This window comes from Chionomys nivalis, chromosome 10 (genome assembly GCF_950005125.1).
Source record: "Chionomys nivalis chromosome 10, mChiNiv1.1, whole genome shotgun sequence".
NCBI classification, from domain to species: Eukaryota; Metazoa; Chordata; class Mammalia; order Rodentia; family Cricetidae; genus Chionomys; species Chionomys nivalis.
This window is the reverse complement of record NC_080095.1, coordinates 41,357,552-41,379,043: the sequence shown is the minus strand read 5'-3', so window position 1 is coordinate 41,379,043 and position 21,492 is coordinate 41,357,552. Positions and strand designations below refer to the sequence as shown.

Here is a 21,492-nt window from a genome sequence, read left to right as displayed (position 1 = left end):
AAATACAGGCCGGGTGGTGGTGGCGCACGCCTTTAATCCCAGCACTTGGGAGGCAGAGGCAGGCGGATCTCTGTGAGTTCGAGACTAGCCTGGTCTACAAGAGCTAGTTCCAGGACAGGCTCCAAAACCAAAGAGAAACCCTGTCTCGAAAAACCAAAAAAAAAAAAAAAAGAATAGTACTAATATGGTCGTATGTTTGAACGCTTGGTCCCCAGGTGGTGTGTTTGGGAAGGATTAGGAGGCATGGCCTTGTTGGAGCAGGTATGTCACTGGGATGGCCTTTGAGGTTTCAAAAGCCCACACCATTCCCAGTTAGTGTGTTCATTCATGTGCGCGTGCGCTCTCTCTCCCCCCCACCCCCACCACTGCCATGCTTCCCCCATGATACCATGGGCTCCAAATCTTCTGGAACTGTGAGTCCCCAAATTAATTGCTCTGTTTTGTAAGTTGCTTTGGTCATGATATCTCTTCACAGCAACAGAAAAGCAACTAAGACAGGAAAGTTAAACTATATGGCTATCAAAAGGTAAAAATGAAAAGCATGCCACCAAATCTGGCAGTGTATCCAGGGGAAGCTCAATGATGGACCACAAAAATCTTTCAAGTGAACAGCAAGCTCTGCCATGCTGACAAGGCAGAAACAGAGATCAGCACTTTAGGGTTTCCCTGTGATAACAGAGAAAATTCTAGAAATCCTGCAGATGTTCAGAATGAAAGGCGATGACCCAACAGTGCTCAATCCTCTCCTGCTGGACTCAGGCAGAGTAAGAAGGTTAAGTCACACCAGCAGCTAATACAGCTCCTTCTGAGTATTCATGGGCCTTTTTTTAAAAATTGTTTCAGTTTTTTTTTTTTTGTGGGGTTTTGTTTTGTTTTGTTTTTTGCTTTGTAGCCTGTCCTGGAACTAGCTCTTGTAGACCAGGCTGGCCTTGAACTCACAGAGATCTGCCTGCCTCTGCATCCCAAGTGCTGGGATTAAGGGTGTGCGCAACCACCTATCAGCTTTTTTATTTGTTTTTTGAGACAAGGTTCCTCTGTGTAGATTCAAAAGGCATTTCACCCAGGTCAGAAAAGGTTATGTAGCCCTTGGATGGGGTGTAGAGTTCAAGGCCAAAGGCCATTCATAAAGAATCAGGTCTCCTGTAAATGGGCAAGGATGGAGGATATGGAATAGACGGTGGGAACAATCCAGAGGTAAAGAGAATTTGGAAGCGTGTCTACAGGTACCATGGCCTTAACACACTATGTTTAGACCCACTGGACCCATCAGGCAAGGAATAAGACTGTGGTTTAGTTGCCCTCAACAGCTTAAAATGATACAACAATCCCCAAGCAGTGTCACCATCACCTGGGAAGGTTTCAAAACCACCAATTCTCAGATTTCTTTGCAGATCTACTAAATCTGAAGTGGAACTAAGCAGTTTAACACCCTCTGAGTTCCTCTGTTCATGTGAACATTAGTGAGTCACTGCTCCAACCCCTCTGCAGCCAGGTGGGGTCCACAGACAGCAGCAGCGGCACCCGGAAACTTCATCACGACACAGGCGTTTCTCAGGCCCCATCCAGACCCGCTGATCCAGAGCCTGTACTAAACGACTAAAGGTGTTACAGGTTGAAGATGGAGAATACTTCAGAATACCCACAGGAGCCTTGTGAATACACCACTGCCAAGGGCACACCCTAGATCCATCTAGGGAAGATCCCTGGATCCTGGAAGATTCCCCTGGGGGGGTCTTGGCCTCAATTCTGAATGTTCCTTAGAAAATTCTGCTGTGTTCTTGGATTTGTCCTTATGAAGAAAGTAATTCCCCAGGACCAGTACCTATCACAGAGCTCTGTACACAGCAGGGAGGGAGGGAACACTAGCTGAAGAAACAGAATAGTGTGAAAAACAACCACCCCTGAAATGTGGGGCTGAAGAACCAGAGAAAAGCAGCAACCCAGTCTCCTGTCTACACCAGAAGTCAAGCACTAAGATCTACACCAGGCTTCAGGCAGCTTCTCCTAGCAAACATTCCTGAAGCCCTCACTGCACCAAAGGTGATCTCCAGACCAGGAGGATTACCTGGACTTTATCAGAAGTGCACCAGGAGGCCTTACCGGTACCTGGGAATCTATTTTCTTAATTTTTAATATCTCTCTCTCTCTCTCTCTCTCTCTCTGCATGAGCAGAGGTCAGAGGACAACTTGTGGGAGTCAGTTCTCTCTTTCTACCACACGAGTCCCAGGGATCAAACTCAGGCCTTCGGGTTTAGCAACAGGAACCTTTACTTGTTGAGCCATCTTGCCCGCTCAACCGCCCCACCCCCACCCCCAACTAGCAATCAGGTGGCTGGACCACACACCCAAGTCAGGAGCAACACTCTCAGCCTCTGCCTCCAAGCTGGAGGATGGGCAGGGCTGCCCTCACTTACCCACAGCTGAGGCAGAGCGAGGAGCAGGTGAAGTACTCATCTGGAAAAAATGAACTGTGCGCCATTTGGTCATCGGGGATTTCACCGCTGAAGCGGTCGCTCAGTGCCTGCCAAAGAAGGAAAGGGATCCGTGAAAGCCCTCAGCAGAAGCCTAGGCTTGGCTCTTCCCCACCTGCCTCTGTAGGGTGGACCGCTCACTCCTAGAGACTCTTGCAAGAACCACAGGGAGCACCAACTCTCACCACAGCAAACCTTGGAAAAAGCAGTCTATTGCCCAAGAGGTCAAACGTAAATGGTTACTCTCATCCCTTAATTGCCTCAAAAGTCACAAACACCTCTCACACATGCAGCATTTTATTTAAAACCATCACCAATACTGACTGATGCTCAATTCCTGTGGGAAAGAACTCAGACTCAAGGGTAGGAGCCAAGAAGCAAGCTGGGAGTGTCCTAGGTTCCCTCCCCTTTCTAACACCTGGCTCCCCATGCATATTACTAGGCCACAGAACCATCTCAACACAGAAGAAAATGAATCTGTAAGAAAGAAGAAAAACAGTAAGAATGACGGTATGGATTATTTCTCAGTCATTTTTCAACTCTATTAACCCAAAAGTTGGCAAATGGCCAACCACTGAAACAAAAGATCAAGTGCTTGAGAGGCAGAGAGAACATTTCATGAGGCGAGTGCCTTCCATTTCAAATCGATTCCTCTATTACTGTGTAGCTGAAGTATTCTTCAGCCTGATGACAGAAATAATAAAGGGCACGCCAGGCTTTAAAGCCCTCTGTGCCTTCTGATGGTGTTCCTAACTTCAGCAACCCAAGTCTGAGGCAGCCGGGCACTACAGATGGAAGAAAAGGGGGAAGGGTTAAAAACAAAAGCATCTGATGTTATTCCTTCAGTGAGGAACATGAGGAGCGCTGAGGTGGCAACCGGAGGCCAGCGTGAGTGGAGCTGCAGTGGTGGTTTTGAGACAGGTTCTCACATAGCCAGGCTGGCCTTGAACTCCTGACATTTCTACCTTCAACTTCCCAGTGCTGGGGTTACATGTATGTGTTGAACACAGCAGGTTTTCTCTGTGTAGCCCTGGTTGTCCTGGAACTCACTCTGTAGACCAGGCTGGCCTAGAACTCAGAGATCCCCCTGCCTCTGCCTCCCGAGTGCTGGGATTAAAGACATGTGTCACTCCCTGGTTATTTATTAGTTTTTGTTTTGCTTGTCCTGGCTAGTCTGGAACTAGCTATGTAGTGTGTAGGCCAGAGGGTCCCAGAGTCACACAGATTCATCTGCCTCCCGAGTGCTGTGATTAAAGAGTGTGTGTCACTACGCCCACTTTTCAAGCTTTTTAAAGAGTCTCACTTCATGGTAACTTACCTAAGGACATCACAGCTGGGCTGTAAGTTAGCAGTGAGCACTTGCTTAAGAATGCATTAGGACCTATATAAATTCTGCAAAACGCTAAAACAGGTTTCTTCTTCCTATCAACTCTTTTTTTTTTAATTTATTTATTATGTATACAATATTCTGTCCGTGTGTATGCCTGCAGGCCAGAAGAGGGCACCAGACCCCACTGCAGATGGTTGTGAGCCACCATGTGGTTGCTGGGAATTGAACTCAGGACCTTTGGAAGAGCAGGCAATGCTCTTAACCTCTGAGCCATCTCTCCAGCCCATTCCTATCAAGTCTTAACCTGAGCTGCAGGCTCAAGGGCTACAGAACCACGTGGTGCCATTGCTGAGTGACGTCAGTGTGAGACTAGTGTAGGGACTCATGTATGTGCTAGAATACAGCAGGGTTTCTCTGTGCAGCCCTGGCTGTCAAAGGCACTCAAATTCAGATCCTGCAAGGACAGCCAGGAGGCCCATAAGACATCATTTGTAAGTGACAGCAACCAAGCAGCAATCCCTGAGTCAGGCTAACAAAGACTTCACAAGTTAGAATCAGTGCTAACCTACTGGGAACTTAGCAAAAGCACAAAGACCTGAAAGTGAAGGCTAGAACAGTCTGTGGAATCAAGAGAATAAAGTGATAACCAGGGCACAAGGACCCACTTGTGGGCTCTGACTTATTCAGCACGGAATGTGCTGGTCTCACCTCTTTCACTGTAGCCTTCCCAACCACTCAAGACCACATCTCCAGCCTTCTTGGGAGTACCAATTGCATCAGACACCTGAACTAGGCACTAAGCAAGCTGAAGTGAACACTATGGATTTCACATGTTCTCCTCCCAGGTTAGGGCACAAACACTGCAAATTTCCTTTGCAGCCACCTCCAGACCCCAGCACTGGTCCTCAAAGGCAACTAACCAGGTCTTCCGAGGATGGGGTAACCAGTATCGACCCCCACTCCTAAATCAACTCCTATCCTCTTCCTTCTGGTCGTGGCCTTTCCCCAGCCTTTATCTCATGCCCATAAGTCCTCAGTTTTAACTCTTTAAATAGCCAAATTTTTGATAACCCTTAAGGCTGTGTTTCTCAAAGATTATTAGTATAATATTTATATAATAATTTATACATTGTTGGTATGAGTAATTTATGAGGATAACTATAGAAAAACAGTAAAAAACATCATCTTATTAAATCACCAAAAGATTTGAGAAGTTATATATTTTCATTTTTTACTTTATATGTATGGGTGTTTTTTCTGCATATATGCCTGTGTACCACTGTATGTCTGGTGTCTGAGGACACCAGAAGAGGGTGTTGAGTCCCTTGGGATTAGAGCTATGGATGTAAGTCATCATGTGGGTGCTGGGAATTGAACCCAGACCCTCTGGAAGAGCAGCAGGTGCTCTAAACCTCTGAGCCATATCTCCAGACCCCTTGGAGAGGTTTTTTTTTTTTTTTTTTTCGGTTTTTTCGAGACAGGGTTTCTCTGTGGTTTTGGAGCCTGTCCTGGACTAGCTCTTGTAGACCAAGCTGGTCTCGAACTCACAGAAATCCGCCTGCCTCTGCCTCCCAAGTGCTGGGATTAAAGGCATGCGCCACCACCGCCCGGCTGGGAAGTTATTTTTATAAGAGAAGGGGTGAAAGTGTGATGGTTCACTGTGGCTCTCCGTTTGACTACACCTGTAATTAACTAAAACCCAAGTAGCTGGACACACCTGGGAGGAATTCTAGGTTGAATCTTGGCTGAATCTTTTGAGGTCAGAAGACCCACCCTAAATCTGAGCTACACCTCTGGTGGCAGCCCACATAAAAGGATATGGAGCAGGGAGCTTTTGCTTTTGTCCTCACTCTCACTGGCAAGTCCGTCTATTCTGTCCCTGAGACACTCCTTCCTTGGAGTTAGAACCAACTTCTTCAGGATTCTACCGTGGACTGAAATGGCCGCTCTCTAGAGTTTCCCTGAGACTCCAGCACCAGACTGGGACAGCTGAAACATCCAGTCTTGTGGACTGAACAACTATCAGATCCTTTCCATGGGAGACAGCCACTGCGGGACTACTCAGAACACGGCCCATAAGTTACTCTAATACATCCGTGTATATTTGTACACATGTCTATCAGTTCTGTTCCTTTAGAGAACCCTGATAGAAACCCGAGGCCTGCAAAGTCATGTCAGTGTGTGACTGGCAGCTCTGCACTGTGTGTTTTGTTTTTTAAGAGAGAGTCACACCTGTACCACTTTCCTCACTAGATCTCACAAACAACACTAAGAACAATGTGGAACGTGTGGCATGTTAGTTGCTCCTGTGATCCTTGTGATGTGTGGTGCCCTTCTGTAGACAAATATGTGCTGCTTTTATTGGCTGATGAATAAAGCTGCTTTGGCCTATGGCAGGGCAGAATATAGCCAGGCGGGAAAGCCAAACAATACAAGGAGAGAAAAGATGGGGTCAGAGATGCCAGAGAAGAAAGATGCAAGATAACAAGACATGAGCCTCATAGTAAACTACAGAAAAATAGAAATGGGTTAATTTAAGTTGTAAGAGCTAGTTAATAATAAGCCTAAGCTATTAGGCCAAACAGTTTGTAATTAATATTAAGCTTCTGAGTGATTTTTTTTTTTTTTTGGTTTTTCGAGACAGGGTTTCTCTGTAGCTTTGGAGCCTGTCCCCGAACTAGCTCCTGTAGACCAGGCTGGCCTTGAACTCCCAGAGATCTGCCTGCCTCTGCCTCCCGAGTGCTGGGATTAAAGGCGTGCGCCACCCCCGCCCGGCCCTGAGTGATTATTTTTTTTTTTTTTTAAACTTTTCTTTTTTTTTTTATTTTATATTTATTTATTATACAATATTCTGTCTGTGTGTATGCCTGAAGGCCAGAAGAGGGCGCCAGACCTCTTTACAGATGGTTGTGAGCCACCATGTGGTTGCTGGGAATTGAACTCAGGACCTTTGGAAGAGCAGGCAATGCTCTTAACCACTGAGCCATCTCTCCAGCCCCTGAGTGATTATTTTAAAAGTGGCTGAAGACCCAAGCAGAACAAAACACCTCTGGTTATATCCTTGTTGCTGGTTTTGATGGTGGGATTGTTTTCCTTTCTTCCTAAGTCATTCTCACTCCCCAAACCAGATAATGCACAGGACCAAAGCATTTTTCATACACTGTACATGCTTATAATCCCAACACTTGAAAGGTACAGACAGGGCTAGAGAGATGGCTTAGCAGTTAAGAGCACTGGTTACTCTTCCACAGGTCCTGAATTCAATTCCCAGCAACCACATGGTAGCTCACAACCATATGTAATGAGATGCAGTGCCCTCTTCTAGTGTGCAGGCATACATGCAGGCAAAACACTATACATAATAAATCTTTTTTTTTAAATATTTATTTATTTATTGTGTATACAATATTCTGTGTGTATGCCTGCAGGCCAGAAGAGGGCACAAGACCTCATTATAGATGGTTGTGAGCCACCATGTGGCTGCTGGGAATTGAACTCAGGACCTTTGGAAGAGCAGGCAATGCTCTTACCCTCTGAGCCATCTCTCCAGTCCCTACATAGTAAATCTTTAAAAAAAAAAAAAAAAAAAAAAATGCAGGTGGAGGACCAGGAATTCAAGATCATCCTTGTCTACACTGAGAGTTGGAGGCCAGCCTAGGCAATGAGACCCTGTCTCAAACAAAACAATGGAAAAATACCCTCTCTCTTTACTGGTCTTCGTGGCTGCTGGCATCTGCAGGTGAACAATGTTTATATAATTGAATGAAGTGTCACAGAAAATACAATTGAAAGAAAGTGAAGGGCCAGATGGTAGTGGCACACGCCTTTAATCCCAGCCCTTGGAGGGCAGAGGCAGGCGGATCTCTGTGAGTTTGAGGCCAGCCTGGTCTACAGAGAGAGTTCCCAGTCTGCTAGGACTGTTACACAGAGAAACCCTGTCTCAAGAAGTGAAGGAACATGGGACAGAAGACATATAATGATATTTTAACCTTGGAAGTTTTGCAACAGATAGCCCAAAAGCTAATTTATATTTGTTCTGAGACAGTCTCATGTAGCCCAGGCTGTGGCCAAGGTTAACCTGATCCTGATCCTCCCACTTCCACCTTCTAAGACCCAGCATCAGCATGCCACCATGCTCTAACAATACTTGTCCTTGAGGACAAACAGTACCAAATCTAGCTGGCAGGACACATCAGTATCTGGGCTGAATTCAGAGGAGAGACTGGTCACCCAGTAAAGCTGACAGAACGCGCTCTGGTCTCCCAAGTAGCTCAGTAAGCTACTCTGAAACTTCTTTATCGACATGCAGGCATTTGCCACTGGTGGCACAAGCTTTTAATCCCAGACTCCTGAGGCAGAGGCAAACGGACCCGAGCTCCAGACCAGCCAGAGCTACAAGGTGAGACCCTGTTTCAAAACAATCATTTTAAAGTATCTCTGAGCTTTTCATGATACAAGCTGTGGCTTTTCCCTATAGTACTCATGCCCTGAAAAGTGCAGCATCCTCTGCCCCAGACAGATTAACTGCTGGCTTACATTGTGGAAGGCAACAGTAACCTCTTATGACATCAGAGAGAGAACTCTTACACAAACTGGCCTAATCCCTTCGGAGACTGGGTAAGTGAACAAGCACGCCACTTCTTTCCCATGTCACAAACTGAAAGTAATATATCCGGCCCCAATACACTTCAGGAGGACTTAGAAACATCAAGAGAATGGGAATAGAATAGTAACTTAAAAAAAAAAAATCAAAGGCAGCATATTTTCGACATGAGAATAGAGGACAAACTGCCCTCCTTCCATTGTAATCTTTTCTAGTATAGACCTACTACCTGACCTTCAAAACTTCCAAACCCAGGCCTGGGGATGTACAAGCATGAGGTCCATTCTCCAGCACTGAAAAAAATAAATTTCCAAATCTCACATCATTCCATAGTTCTTGGTCTCTGCTCCTTCTCAGGTCCCAAGCTACAAGGGAAAGGCAGGGAAGGGCTTCTCTTGAGAGTGCCTGTGAAAGTATTTGAGGCAAAATTGAAGACCTGGTTGCCAGGAGACCAGATGATCTTGAACCTATGTTGCCTTGGCAACAACAGGGCCCTCTCCATTGTACCTTTAAGGTTAGCCAGTTATCAGGAGCTAGCAGTGGAAGGCCTGGTTCCAAATGGATATTCTCCGGTCAGAGCTGCCGCCCTCCAGCAATAACCATGAATATTTGACAGATGCTTGCTAAGGTGATGGAACTGGAAAGTCAGAGTTTCTACATTTAAGAATCGGAGGCTAAAGAAGGTATCACATGACAGCTACACAACTCCAACCTGAAAGTGCATCTCCCAATTATTGAGAACAGTAAGTACAAATATCCACATTAATTCAGTTTTCAATTTCCCTTTCATTCAATAAGGACTTGGGCATCTATGAAGGCATGCTTATGGGTAGGCTGGTGCTGCTGTGACCCTCACATAAAGGGGCAGTTATTACAAACAGAGGATGGTGCTGGGACCTGGAGAGCATCTTGTGTCCAGATGACAGGGAAAGGAACCAACGGGCAAGCCACTAGTGGCCGCGACGTCGCTGGCACTTGTGCAAGTGCATACCCCCTCTCACTGCTTCTGACCTTCTCTTTCCAGAGCCATCTTTCCCATCCAACAATGAACACGAGCTGAATGTGAACAGTGGCAGACTCGCCTGGTCTGCCTAAGCCCTGGCTTCAATTCCTAGGAACTCCAAAACCATAAAGAAGACGGAAGTAAAGCCAGGCATTGTAGCACATACTTTAATCCCAGCAGAGGCAGAGGGATCTCTGGGTTGTTAGAGGCTAGCCTAGTCTACAGAGAAAGTCCCTGACTAGCCAGGGCTACATGATGAGACCCTGTCTGTCTTAGTCACTGTTCTATTGCTGTGAAGAGACACCATGACCAGGCAACTCTCCTAAAGGAAAACATTTACTTGGCCTGGCTTACAGTTCAGAGGTTTAGTCCACTATTGACATGGTGGGAAGCATGGTGGGACACAGACAAACATGGTGCTGGAGAAACAGCTGAGAGTTCTAAATCTGTATTCACAGGCAGCAGGAAGAGAGTGAAACTGGGCTTGGCTTGAGCATTTGAAACCCCAAAGTCCAGCCCCAATGACACACTTCCTCCAACAAGACTTTACCTCCTAATCCCTGTCACCACGCTCTAATGGCAAGCATCCAAAGAGATGAGCCTATGTGAGCCATTCTTATTCAAACCACCACACTATCTCAAAAATAAATAATTAGGAAAGAAAGAAAACAAAAGAAATGAAAAAAAACAACAGTTGCATGGCAGTAGCTGGACTCCCTTCGAATTCAGTGCTGCTGCATCCATGGGAACCCGCACAAAAATACAGAGCTAGTTTTTGTTTTTGACAGCAGGTCTCGCTATGTAGTCCACATTGGCCTTGCACCAGCACCGTTCTCACTTTGGTCTGCTAAGTGCTGACATTACAGACATGAACCTCACTGTACATTAGTTAATGTTAAAGGATAAGCTACATATTATTTACTAATATAAAAAGGTCACCAAGATGCATAATTAATGGGAGGAAACCAGACATAGACTAGTATCATGATACCATGATAAACAGTATCTTAGTTCCTGGCTTACAGCTCCCTCCAAAGCAATCTATAGAAATTTAGAATTCACAAATAACTAAACTGAATAGGGAGGGGAAGCTGCAAGGGGAGGAGGGAAGAGGTGAAGAGAATTAAACAGGGGAATATACTGAGAAGAGGGGTGAGAGGAAGACAAGGCAGTAATGAAGGGTGAATACAGTCAAAATACATTTATATATGTATGAAATTGTCAAATAATGAAAAATACTCTAAAACAATTTCTTTTATTGTGTATGAAGATACATGCTAGGAGAGACAGAGGCAGAGGGTCGTAAGTTCATGACCAACCTGGGTTACATAAGACTCCAGAAAACAGAAATAGAAACTAGAATTTCTCTTCCAACTCACAGAAACTCTAACCTACCCTCCCCCAAACCTGTCTCAGCATCAACCAGAGAAATTCTCTGACCTACTTCTGTCTGATAATAGTTATACTTCCCTCCTCACACCAGAGAAATCTCCCCCATCCCCTGGAGAAAGCAAGGCTGTACAGAGACTACGAAGAAGCTGCATAAACCTTGCTGAGCAGCCTCACACAGTCTAAATTATATCAGCTCAAGGCCACTCTAAACAGTCACAAACACTTCAGCAAGGCTGACCAGGCATATCCACAGGCATAAAAAGGCAACCGCACCAGGCGGTGGTGGCACACGCCTTTAAACCCAGCACTTGGGAGGCAGAGGCAGGCGGATCTCTGTGAGTTCGAGACCAGTCTGGTCTACAAGAGCTAGTTCCAGGACAGGCTCCAAAACCACAGAGAAACCCTGTCTCGAAAAACCAAAAAAAAAAAGGCAACCGCAAGCTAGACTTGGTGGCAAATGTTTTTAATCCCATCACCCAGGAGGCAGCAGGAGGTGGGTCTCTCTGTGGGCTCAAGGCCAGGCCAGGCTGGTCTACATAAAAAGTTCCAGGACAGCTAAAGCTACCTAAGAGACCCTGACTCAATAATAGTGATGATGATGATGATGTAATCAGATTTTTTAAAGGAAGACAGTGCAATGTTTTCTTCACAGGCACCTCACAAATCCACCCTGGGCAGGACATCCAGAACTCCTCGGGGAAAGTCCCCGAGCGCTCACCACTGCTCCCAGCACGCAGTGTCTCCAGGATGAGCTCAGCAATTAGGTTGGGCTCCTTTGGGGAAGGGCTAGAGACTGCTTTATTAACTTGCCCCAGCCTAGTCACCTCACAACCTCTGCACATCATAGCACGGACTGTCTGCATTGCTTAAGACTAGTTTGCCACCTTAAAGCCAAAACGAGGACCTGTTGAGCTGGACAACTGTAGCCAACACAGAGTACAGAGTGTACTCTAAGTACACTCTAGCCACAGATGTAACAAGTACTCCACAAATTATCCAAAGAGAAATTTGTATGACTTAAAAAAGGGTTTTAGAAACTGGGTCTCTCTCACTATGTAGACCAAACTGGCCTTGAATTTGTGGTGACCCTTCTGCCTGACTCCAGTGTACAATGAGTACTTGCTGGCACTTCCACACCAAGATGGTTTTCTTTGCTTGTTTCTGTTTGTTTTGAGACAGGACAGCCAGGGAACTCACTCTGTAGATCAGGTTGGCCTCTAACTCACACAGAGATCCACCTGCCTCTACCTCCCAGGTACTGGGATTAAAGGAGTATGCAACCACTGCCCAGAAAGATGTTTTTCAAAGAAGCAAGGAAACTAGACACCAGGTCACAGTACTGCAGAAGAGCAGTGGCCACACAAGAATGGAGATAATGAAGTTTTAAAATTATATTTATTTATAGATGTGTGCTCATGGGGAACTGATGCACCTGCCACAGCATGTGTCTAGAGGTCAGGAGATAGTCTGCAAGACTTGGTCTGTCCTTCCACCATGAGTCCTGGAGATCAAAATTAGGTCATCGGGCTTGGCAGACAGCACCCTAAAGCCACCTTGCCAGCCCACAGTTGACTTTTCATTTCTACATATGAATTTGCATAACAACCTTAAGAACAGCTTAAGGAATACAATTCACAAGTTATGCAAACTAGCCAGGTGTGGTGGTATAAACCTATAACCCCAGCACTGGGGTAAAGAAGCTAAAGGCAGGAGGATGCTAGCCTGGGCTACAGAAGAAAACTCTAAAACCATGAATTCAATTATTCTATTACACTGTGCCCCACTGTACTAAGCAAAACCAGAATATGTTAGCCAGGACCCACCCAGCTTTATGGCAACTCCTATCTTTTCCTTCCCACCCTTCCCAGGTCCACAAGTCCAACCGCTGGCTGAGTCACTGGGTATCCTCAACCTAGCTCCCATCTCTTGGCCAAGGTTCCCTTTCTGTCTCTCCAAGAGCTCAAATGCTAGCACTGCGTCACGACCCTGCTCCTCTCCTGTCACCCATTGCATGTTGCATGCAAGCATACAACACAGTACACAAAGCAAACTGCAGTAAAGAAGTAGTATACTAGCCAGGCGGTGGCGCACGCCTTTCATCCCAGCACTCGGGAGGTGGAGGCAGGTGGATCTCTGTGAGTTCGAGGCCAGCCTGGTCTACAGAGCTAGTTCCAGGAAAGGCTCCAAAGCTACAGAAAAAAACCCTGTCTCAAAAAACCAAAATAAATAAATAAATAAACCCCGAAGTAATATACTCAGAGAAAGAATGAGCCAATGCCAATGAGTTTAGTACAAAGAGTGGTGAATGAAAGTATATGTACTGAAGACACACTTCAGGAGCACAGGGACACACAATGCACAGATCTAAAGTATATGTACTGAAGACACACTTCAGGAGTACAGGGACAACACACAATGCACAGATCTAAAGTATATGTACTGAAGACACACTTCAGGAGTACAGGGACAACACACAATGCACAGATCTAAAGTATATGTACTGAAGACACACTTCAGGAGCACAGGGACACACAATGCACAGATCTAAAGTATATGTACTGAAGACACACTTCAGGAGTACAGGGACACACAATGCACAGATCTCCCCAGATAAGGCCCAAAGCACACGCACACACGCACACACTCACGCACACATGCGCACACCAAGCATATATATATGGACCAACACAACCAGGGTTAATGGCAAACTCTATAAAGCACTTGGAGTAGGAGGCAGGAGAAACAGGAGTTCAAGGTCAGTTTCCAAACAACAAATTTGTGACCAGCCTGAGCTACGTGAGACCCTATCTCAAAGAAAAGCCACCCGTGGCTCAGTGGTTAAGAGCAGATACTGTTCTTCTATAGGGCCCAAGTGTGCTTCCCAGCATCCACTACAGGGGCTCACGATTGCCTGTAACTCTAGCACCAAGTGATCCTACGTATCTTTCTGGCTTCCAGGGACACCTGTGCTCACATCCATATGCATATGTATGATTACAACGTAAAGCTTGTGGCACAGGCCTTTTAGTCCCAGCACTCTTGAGTTCGAGGCCAGCCTGGTCTACATTGAGAGTTCCAAAACAGAGCTGCATAGTAAGACCCTTTCTCTAAAAGGGGGGTGAGGGAGGCTCAGAGGTCTAGAGCACCTACTATTGCTCTTGCAGAGGACCCACTTTGATTCTCAGCACCCACAAATTGTAGCAACTTACAACCATCTGTAAAACCAGTCTCAGGGGATCCAACCTCCTCTTCTGGCCTCCACCAGCACCAGGGATACAGTTGATTCACAAACACACAGGCAGGTAAAACACCCATACACACAAATAAAATAATTAAAACAAAAACAAACAAACAAACAAAAAATGAAGGGCATCAGAATCTGCCTAATAGGTTACTCAGCACCTGCCATGGTTGAAGAGCAGGCCTCTCCTGCCGGGGTGTCACGCTGTCTTCCAAGGCAATAAAGTGCCCTCCCTTAGAACATGTGACAAATGATCAGACTTTACAACAGGATTTCACGTCACTGTGCTAGCAAAACAACAGATTGACCCTATCACCTGAATGGATCCACAATACTCCTGGCTTAAAGGAAAATGATAGTTTTGTTTGTTTTGTTTTGTTCTTTAAGACAGATATCTTATATAGCTCTGAATAGCCTGGAACTCTCTATGTAGACCAAGCTGGCCTTGAACTCACAGATCTGCCTCCATAATGCTGAGATTAAAAGCATGTACCATCATGCCTAGCGAAAATGATATAATTCTTAAAGATGAGTTTCCCAAACTGTGAGCTCACTATCACTTAATGGGTTTTAGATGATCTGGGGCATGACTGCGGGCGACACATTGAATGATATCAAATCCCACAGTAGAAACCATCCCCCTTGCAATTTTCCCATAAAGCTTCGGAATCCGCTCTGAAGAAGGTCTCATGCATAGATCCTCCTGAATATTCCCCGCTCCTAATCCCAAACTTGGTATTTAGCAGTCAAAATGTGCTTGAACTCTGATGTTCCAGTCTCCACTTCCCCAATACCCAGATTACAGGCACGTACAACCCTGCTCAGTTTATGTGGTACAGGGGAGCCAACACGGAGCTAAATTCCTGCTAGGCGAGCAGTCTACCAACTAAGCTACAACCTCCACACTCTTTATCAACTGTTTGACCGAGTCAAGATTCCTTCCACTGGCAAGCTGAAGGCATATGACATGAGCAACCTCCACTCGCACTTCCTCTTCTTTACCACAGGGACTCTTTCCAGCCCAGGCCTCGGAGCACCTGCACTAAGTCCAGGAGGGCCACGTGTTCCACCAGCAAGCTCATGAGACGGACCTAGGGCAGGAGCCCACTGACCTTCAGGGCTTTGAAGATGACCCCCGGGTGCCGGGGAGACCTGGTGGTATTGTTCTCTAGCAGCTGCTCCAAAGCGCGCCGAAGCCCGGAGAAGTCTGTAGGGGGATTGTATGTCCTCGTTCCCTTGTAATGAATGGAGCTAAAGGCTTCGGGGAAGCGGCCCAACTTCCTGAACCGGTCCTGGATGAGTTTTTCGGGTGCCTCTGAAGGGTGATCTGTGCAAACAGAAACAGGCATGTGGGCGACAAATTCCTTTCTTGAAAACAAGCCACCTTCGTTCCATTGTAAACATAAAATAAATTTTACTCTGTGTACATAAAGCACATGTTTAGAATTATAGCATTTCGTCAGGTGATGGTTGCAAACACCTTTAATCCTAGTACTTGGGAGGCAGAGGCAGGCAGATCTCTGTGAGTTCAAGGCCAGCCTGGTCGACACAGTAAGTTTTAGGACAACCAGGGCTATTATACAAAGAAAAACCCTGTCTCATCTCCCCGCCCTGCCCCGAAATAAAAGAATTATAGGATTTGCTTGGCCATGACTGGTAAGGAGCAAGGAGAGGACATGGGCATCTCACAAGCTGCCGCTGACGGGTGTGTGATGCACGGCCTTACACACTGTGGTTAATGTGCACTTTGTATGTCTATAGAGAAGAATCTTGAAAAGGATTCACTGGAAGAAAAATGTAGACATGTCAGCATAAAAGGAAAGACAAGTATTGTCCGTGTCTTCCCCCTCCCACACACTCACCCTTTCTGCCACACTTACTGTCCATATTCAGCCTGCTTCGTACTCGCCTGTTACATTATACACTGAAGAAGAGCCTTGTTCTCTTTAGGAGATGTACCGTTTTCTAGCCTGTGGATATGCTTAGCCAGTTGTCTACTAGTGAGCACTCACAATTTTATACTTCGAGAACTCTTGTCTTGCACGATGAAGCTGCGAAGCTGTGGCAAGCTAGCAGCACAGGGAAAGTGGCTCGAGCACAGGCTCAGCACCTGTCCAGCAGCCACGGGCTAGGCAGTGTACCTTTCAGAGGTAAGGGTGTGTTTAGACAGATGCTTCGGCTTACCTTCCTCCAACACTGTAATAAAATCATGCAGACATTGGAGACACTAGTTCAAATTGAAAGGGGCAGGCATTAACTAGCAGCCATCAGAATTCTGGACCTATCCTTACACCCAGCTCAGCTGAGATCTGAAAGAAGTGGTGGGAGTGTTAGTCCCCGCCTTCTTCCAGATCAGCCCAGGAACCTGACCTGGCGGCTTCTCTTCATGCCAGCATCTCCTCACGCTTTTCCTTGAACACACAATCACTGCTCCCAAATAAATCCGTCTGCTCACCTGTACAGCTAAATCCAGGCAGTGCATTCCTAAAGTGAATATCCTAACTCAGAAACAATCTCAGCGCTGTCTTGGAGCTTGATTCCTGTGGCTGACCAAAAGCAACTTGGAGACAAAAGGTTTTAATTTCCTGCACAACCTAGGTCTGCCTGCAGAGGGATGGCACTGCCCACAGTACTAATTAGCAATCAAAAAACAGGGGCTGGGGCTGGAGATGGACCAGTGGTTAAGGTCACTGGCTGCTTATTCAGAGGACATAGCTTCAATTCCCAGCACCCACGTGGCAGCTCACAGTGATTTGTAACTGGAGTCTTAGGGAGTCTAACATCCTCTTCTGGCCTCCTCAGGAATCAAGGCATGCATGTGCTAGAAAGGCATTAATTTTTTTTTCTTAAGAAAATATGGTCTGGAGAGATGGCTTGGTAAAAGCAACACTGATCTCTCTTCAGAGGACCAGGTCCAAATCCCAGCACTCACATGGTTAGTAACAACCCTTTGTAACTCCAGTTCCAAGAGGCTATTAGGCCCTCTTCTGGCCTTCACAGACACTGCATGCATGGGGGCACGATACACACAGGCAAAGCATCATACCCTTAAAAAAAATCTCAGAAAAGTGCCCATAGACAAATCTGAACAAGCCTGTTCCCCAACTCCCTCAGACAACCCTGGGCTCTGTCGAGCAGACTTCTGAAACTAACCAGGAGAACACTTCCGATTTCAGACTTTCAGATTCAGCACGTTCCTTTCACAGGCTTTGCAAACATCTCAAAATCCAAAACCTGCAATCTTACTTGGTCCCAAGCATTCTGCATAAGGAATACTCAACCTGCCATTCATTTTCCTATTCAACTCCTCCCTAGCACTCCTCTATCCAGAAAAGCAGCAAGATCAAACAGAAACCTGAAACTAAACAGCTCTGAAACAAGAAAACTACAATGATCGATTGGCCCACTTTTTGACCCGCCTCCTACCCTGCTCTTCTAGCTCTGTCCTAAGGCTTCAAGAAGCCTTCTTATTACTCCAGAAAAGGCTTTGGACTTTAGAATTCAAAGACCTTGGTTCAACCACAATTCTGCTAGGACTGCCTTGGTTACAGACTGCGAGCAGTTATCTGTACTGTCATCTGGGGCTGCTACACACAGCACGGTGCATAGCACAACGCAACAAAGACAGCTCTGTGGGCTGATCACAGGGGTGATCCAGAGACAGCACTTCCTGCTTCCTTACCAATCTCACGGTCATTTCTTGTTTTGTCTCTTCCTTCACTCTGGAAGGTCATGACTCACTGGAACCACCACAAACAAGTGGTCCCAGGCCTATCAAAACAACCTCCCTTCTGGTCCAGTCTGCCCTCTGCCCTTTTACCACCACAGTCATGGCTCAGCCCCTGTAATTTCCTCCCTGACTACCATAGAGACTCCCCAACACAAGGCATGCTCCTCTACTTGTTGCGGGGCGGCAGGGAGTGGTGCTCTGAAATACAGATCTGACATTATTTAGGGCTCTGCCCCAGATCCTTCAGAGAACTCATCCAAGACCTCCCATGGTCTGATTCTCAAGAATTTCCAGCCCTCTCTAACACAAATAGCTACGCTTCAGATGGGCACAACTCTTCATGTATCATTCAACACACATCTGTGCACCAAACATTCATCTGGACTCTCTAACACACATGCAGCAGTTTACTGAAGGTAGGCAACGTTTCTGCCTTCATGTTGTTTCCGTTCTCACGGAAAAAATGCCCAAAACAAACAAGCACACGCGGGATGACTCCAGATGAGAGGCGAGCAGGTGAGAGGACAGATGGGACACTAGGGTGTGGGAACGACCACATCATAGGAAGAGACAGGAAAGGCTTGGCCCCGATGAGAGCTAAGTATAAGAGATGGACAGCTAGCTGGGGTAAATGGTCCAGATGGACAGAAGGTGTATGTCAAGGTGAGGACACAGAAAAGGTGTTATAGCTAGTAGGAAGCGTGTGAGTGTGTATGTGTGTGTGTGTTCACATACGCATATATTTGCATGTGCACATGGGCAAACACACATACATACATACATACATACACACACACACACAGAGTGAGGAGTGGGCTAAGGGTAGATAACTAGAGGCCAGACACACTGACAGGGGTTAGACAGAATACCACATTTAGGAGTTTAGATTACATTTGTTTTTATTTTGGTTTCTGGAACAGGATCTCACTGTCTCAGGCTGGCCTCAAACTTGAGCTCCTCTTGCCTCAGGTTCCTAAGTGCTGGGATTACAGGTATGGATGCTCATATCCAGCTACTGGATTACTTTTTTTTCTTGGCTTGGTTTACATTTTGATGTAATAGAAAGCAAGCAGGAATATCATAAGCCTGGATATCTAAATTATAAATGAAGCTTTTCTTTCAGGAGAGTCCTCTGGGAGGCAGACAGCGAGGGCATCGAAGGGCTGATGCTGGGGTTTAGGAATCGACTGCAGACCCAGATGCGGTTCCCCGCATGCGGCTGCTCTAGGGTTCCCAGGGATTTGCCACTCTTGGAACATGTTCTCCCCCTCTTCTGTCTATTCGAGACTCAACTTGCAGGCCCTACTTCCTCTTTTGAAGACCCCACTAAGACGTGTGGTCCCTCCTCTCCACTCCCATGGCCCCGGCGCCTACATGTGACACAAAACCAAGACCCACATAGTCTCTCCAAGGAGACTGGGGGTAGGCGCTTTTAGCTCTACACTTCATTTTCTAGAACACGATATGGGTACTTTCTTGCCTGAATAAACAGATGTGAGCAGTATAATTGTTTTAGAGGCCAGACTACTATCCCTACCACATCTAGTAACTATTGTTGCCCCTGAAGATTGTTCCGTATTTCTCAAAGAAAACAAAGACTAAGGTAACGTATACACCACATGTCTCCATACAGTCCATCCTTTCTCCCGTGACACCTGTGGAGTGTCATGTTCTAGGCCAACTCTCCCACCTGAGAGTCACTCCAGCTGCTTCTGCTCTTTCATTTTTATTTTGAGATGCGGTCTCACTGTGTAGACCAGAATGGCCTCAAACTTGCAGTAATTTTGCTGCCTCCCAAGTGCTGGGATCATAGGTGTGTACCTGACAGGGCCCAGAGGTATGAGTCCATTCCATCTTGACTAAAGGGCAGGTGTGGCTAATATCCAGACCTGGTACTTCAGGTAAAGTACATCTATTTCTACCTCAAAGGTCCAACTAAGTTTCTACTCCCTTAGGAAGATAGATTCCACCCAGGGAGTAGTTTGCCTATAGAATGTTTTGGTCTAGGATGTCTTGTTCTGGAGACAAAATGTTTAATTAAAAATGTAGCCATAATCTTTCAACTGACCTGTTCATTCTTTGTATCATGTCAATGCAGTTTAATGCAGTTTTTTTTTTTTTTTTAATCTTACTCCTACCTTTCGGGGTAGGGCACTTAATGAAACGGAAATTAAACGCGGGCGATTTCAGTATTCACTGGACTCCTGATACTATCCTATGCTTTTGTCTCTTATTTCTCCTATATCTATGTTCCTTTTGCCTAAAAATTCTAATTCTCACACTCCTACCCCGGAATGTTGGAATCCACCTCTGCTAGGGGCCCGGCAGAAGTCACCCCGAGCAGGTGGCTTTGCGACATGGACCATCACACTTCACATTTTTCTTTTCAGAGCTCAGGGTTCAACCAGAGCCTCCAGCATGGAGGTATTTGGTCTCTTTCTTGTATTTACCACCTTTCTAATGAATCATCTCATCAGTACACCAATATCTTAAATATTTATGAAGGGAAATTCGCAGAAATTCCCTGTGAGCCACTAGCTACCACTCTGCACTCCCTCCTGCTTCCCGCTAGGAAACTCTTGGAAAGAATTCCTTTAACATCCTCACAACCTTAATAGTGAGAGTGACAGTGCCTTTGGGCATCTCTTCCTTTCTGGTTTCTCTGAGACAGAATTCCATGCTGGCCTTGGCTGGGCCTACAGGCACGCCTCACCATAGCTGCCTTTCTTGTGTTTTGAGTATGACAAGATCTCTCTATGTAACCCAGATTGGCCTGAAATTCCTAATCCTCCTGCCCCAGGTTCCCAAATATTGGAATTACAGGTATGCATCACTCCCCCTGGCTCTTCTAGTTACTCTCGATGCCATTCTGACTGAGCTTTTGCTACCAGCATTGCAAGGAAACACATCTGATCCCAATAGCCCAGGTCTTTAGTCCACTAGCATGTCCTAATCCTTGCCAGAGTTGATTACTCCAGCATTTCTGGAACATTTTCTCAGTCTTGCCTGGGCACAAGTTTTCCTGAGCATTCCACCATCGCCATATTGCATCCCAGAGGCCACCTCCTTGTTCCCAAAAAGGTCATTCTGAGACAGCACTGTCTACTCACCAGAACCCAGGAGCTGCGTGTGCACAGTCTCATGGAAAATAATAACTGCAGGGCCCAGGGTGGATAAGGGGACATCCAGGCCACAGCGTGCAGTGGTAGCCTTGAGTTCCTTGGTAAAGTGCTTCAGGTAAGCTTCTGAGGCGTCCCCGAGGAATTTGAAGAGGTCGTTATGCAGCCGGTCTGCATGAGTTCGATAGATGACCAGGTCTGAAATGGCCAGGACCTTCAGCAGCAGCCGTGTTCTCTGGCTGAGGTTCACAGTGGCCCCCAAGAGCCCTTCTGTGTCTATCACTGCTACTTTATTGACTGGGTCATAGGCTGCCCATACTCCCACCGTGCAGGACTCCTGAGCAGGGGAGGTTTTGAAGACTTCTCGGCCATAGAAGAAAGTGTGGTTGAGGGTATGAGACTTTCCATCACCAGTATTTCCAAAAATGGAAACCACCTTGAGATGCTGATCGGGCTTACAGTCCAATTTCCTAATAAAGTCCTCTTCATTTGTTACCTTCAAAAAACAAAAAAACAACAAAAAAGGAAAAGACAATAAAATATGGAAACTGAAAAACTAACTTCTATAAAAAACAGAAATGCTTCCCAGGGCCGAGGGCCTTT

At 46.1% G+C, this 21,492-nt stretch overlaps 1 protein-coding gene across 2 annotated transcripts in view; it reads right to left on the bottom strand.

The window, feature by feature from the left end:
- Positions 1 to 21,492, bottom strand: part of Zfyve1 (zinc finger FYVE-type containing 1) — a 60,492-nt gene that overhangs the window by 12,595 nt on the left and 26,405 nt on the right. For both annotated transcript variants that reach the window (XM_057783060.1, XM_057783061.1), the window contains exons 3-5: positions 20,881 to 21,385; positions 15,153 to 15,367; positions 2,415 to 2,521 (exon numbers count right to left, since the gene is read on the bottom strand). In XM_057783060.1, coding sequence (XP_057639043.1) covers positions 2,415 to 2,521; positions 15,153 to 15,367; positions 20,881 to 21,385 — 827 coding nt within the window. The remainder of the gene's footprint in view (positions 1 to 2,414; positions 2,522 to 15,152; positions 15,368 to 20,880; positions 21,386 to 21,492) is intronic.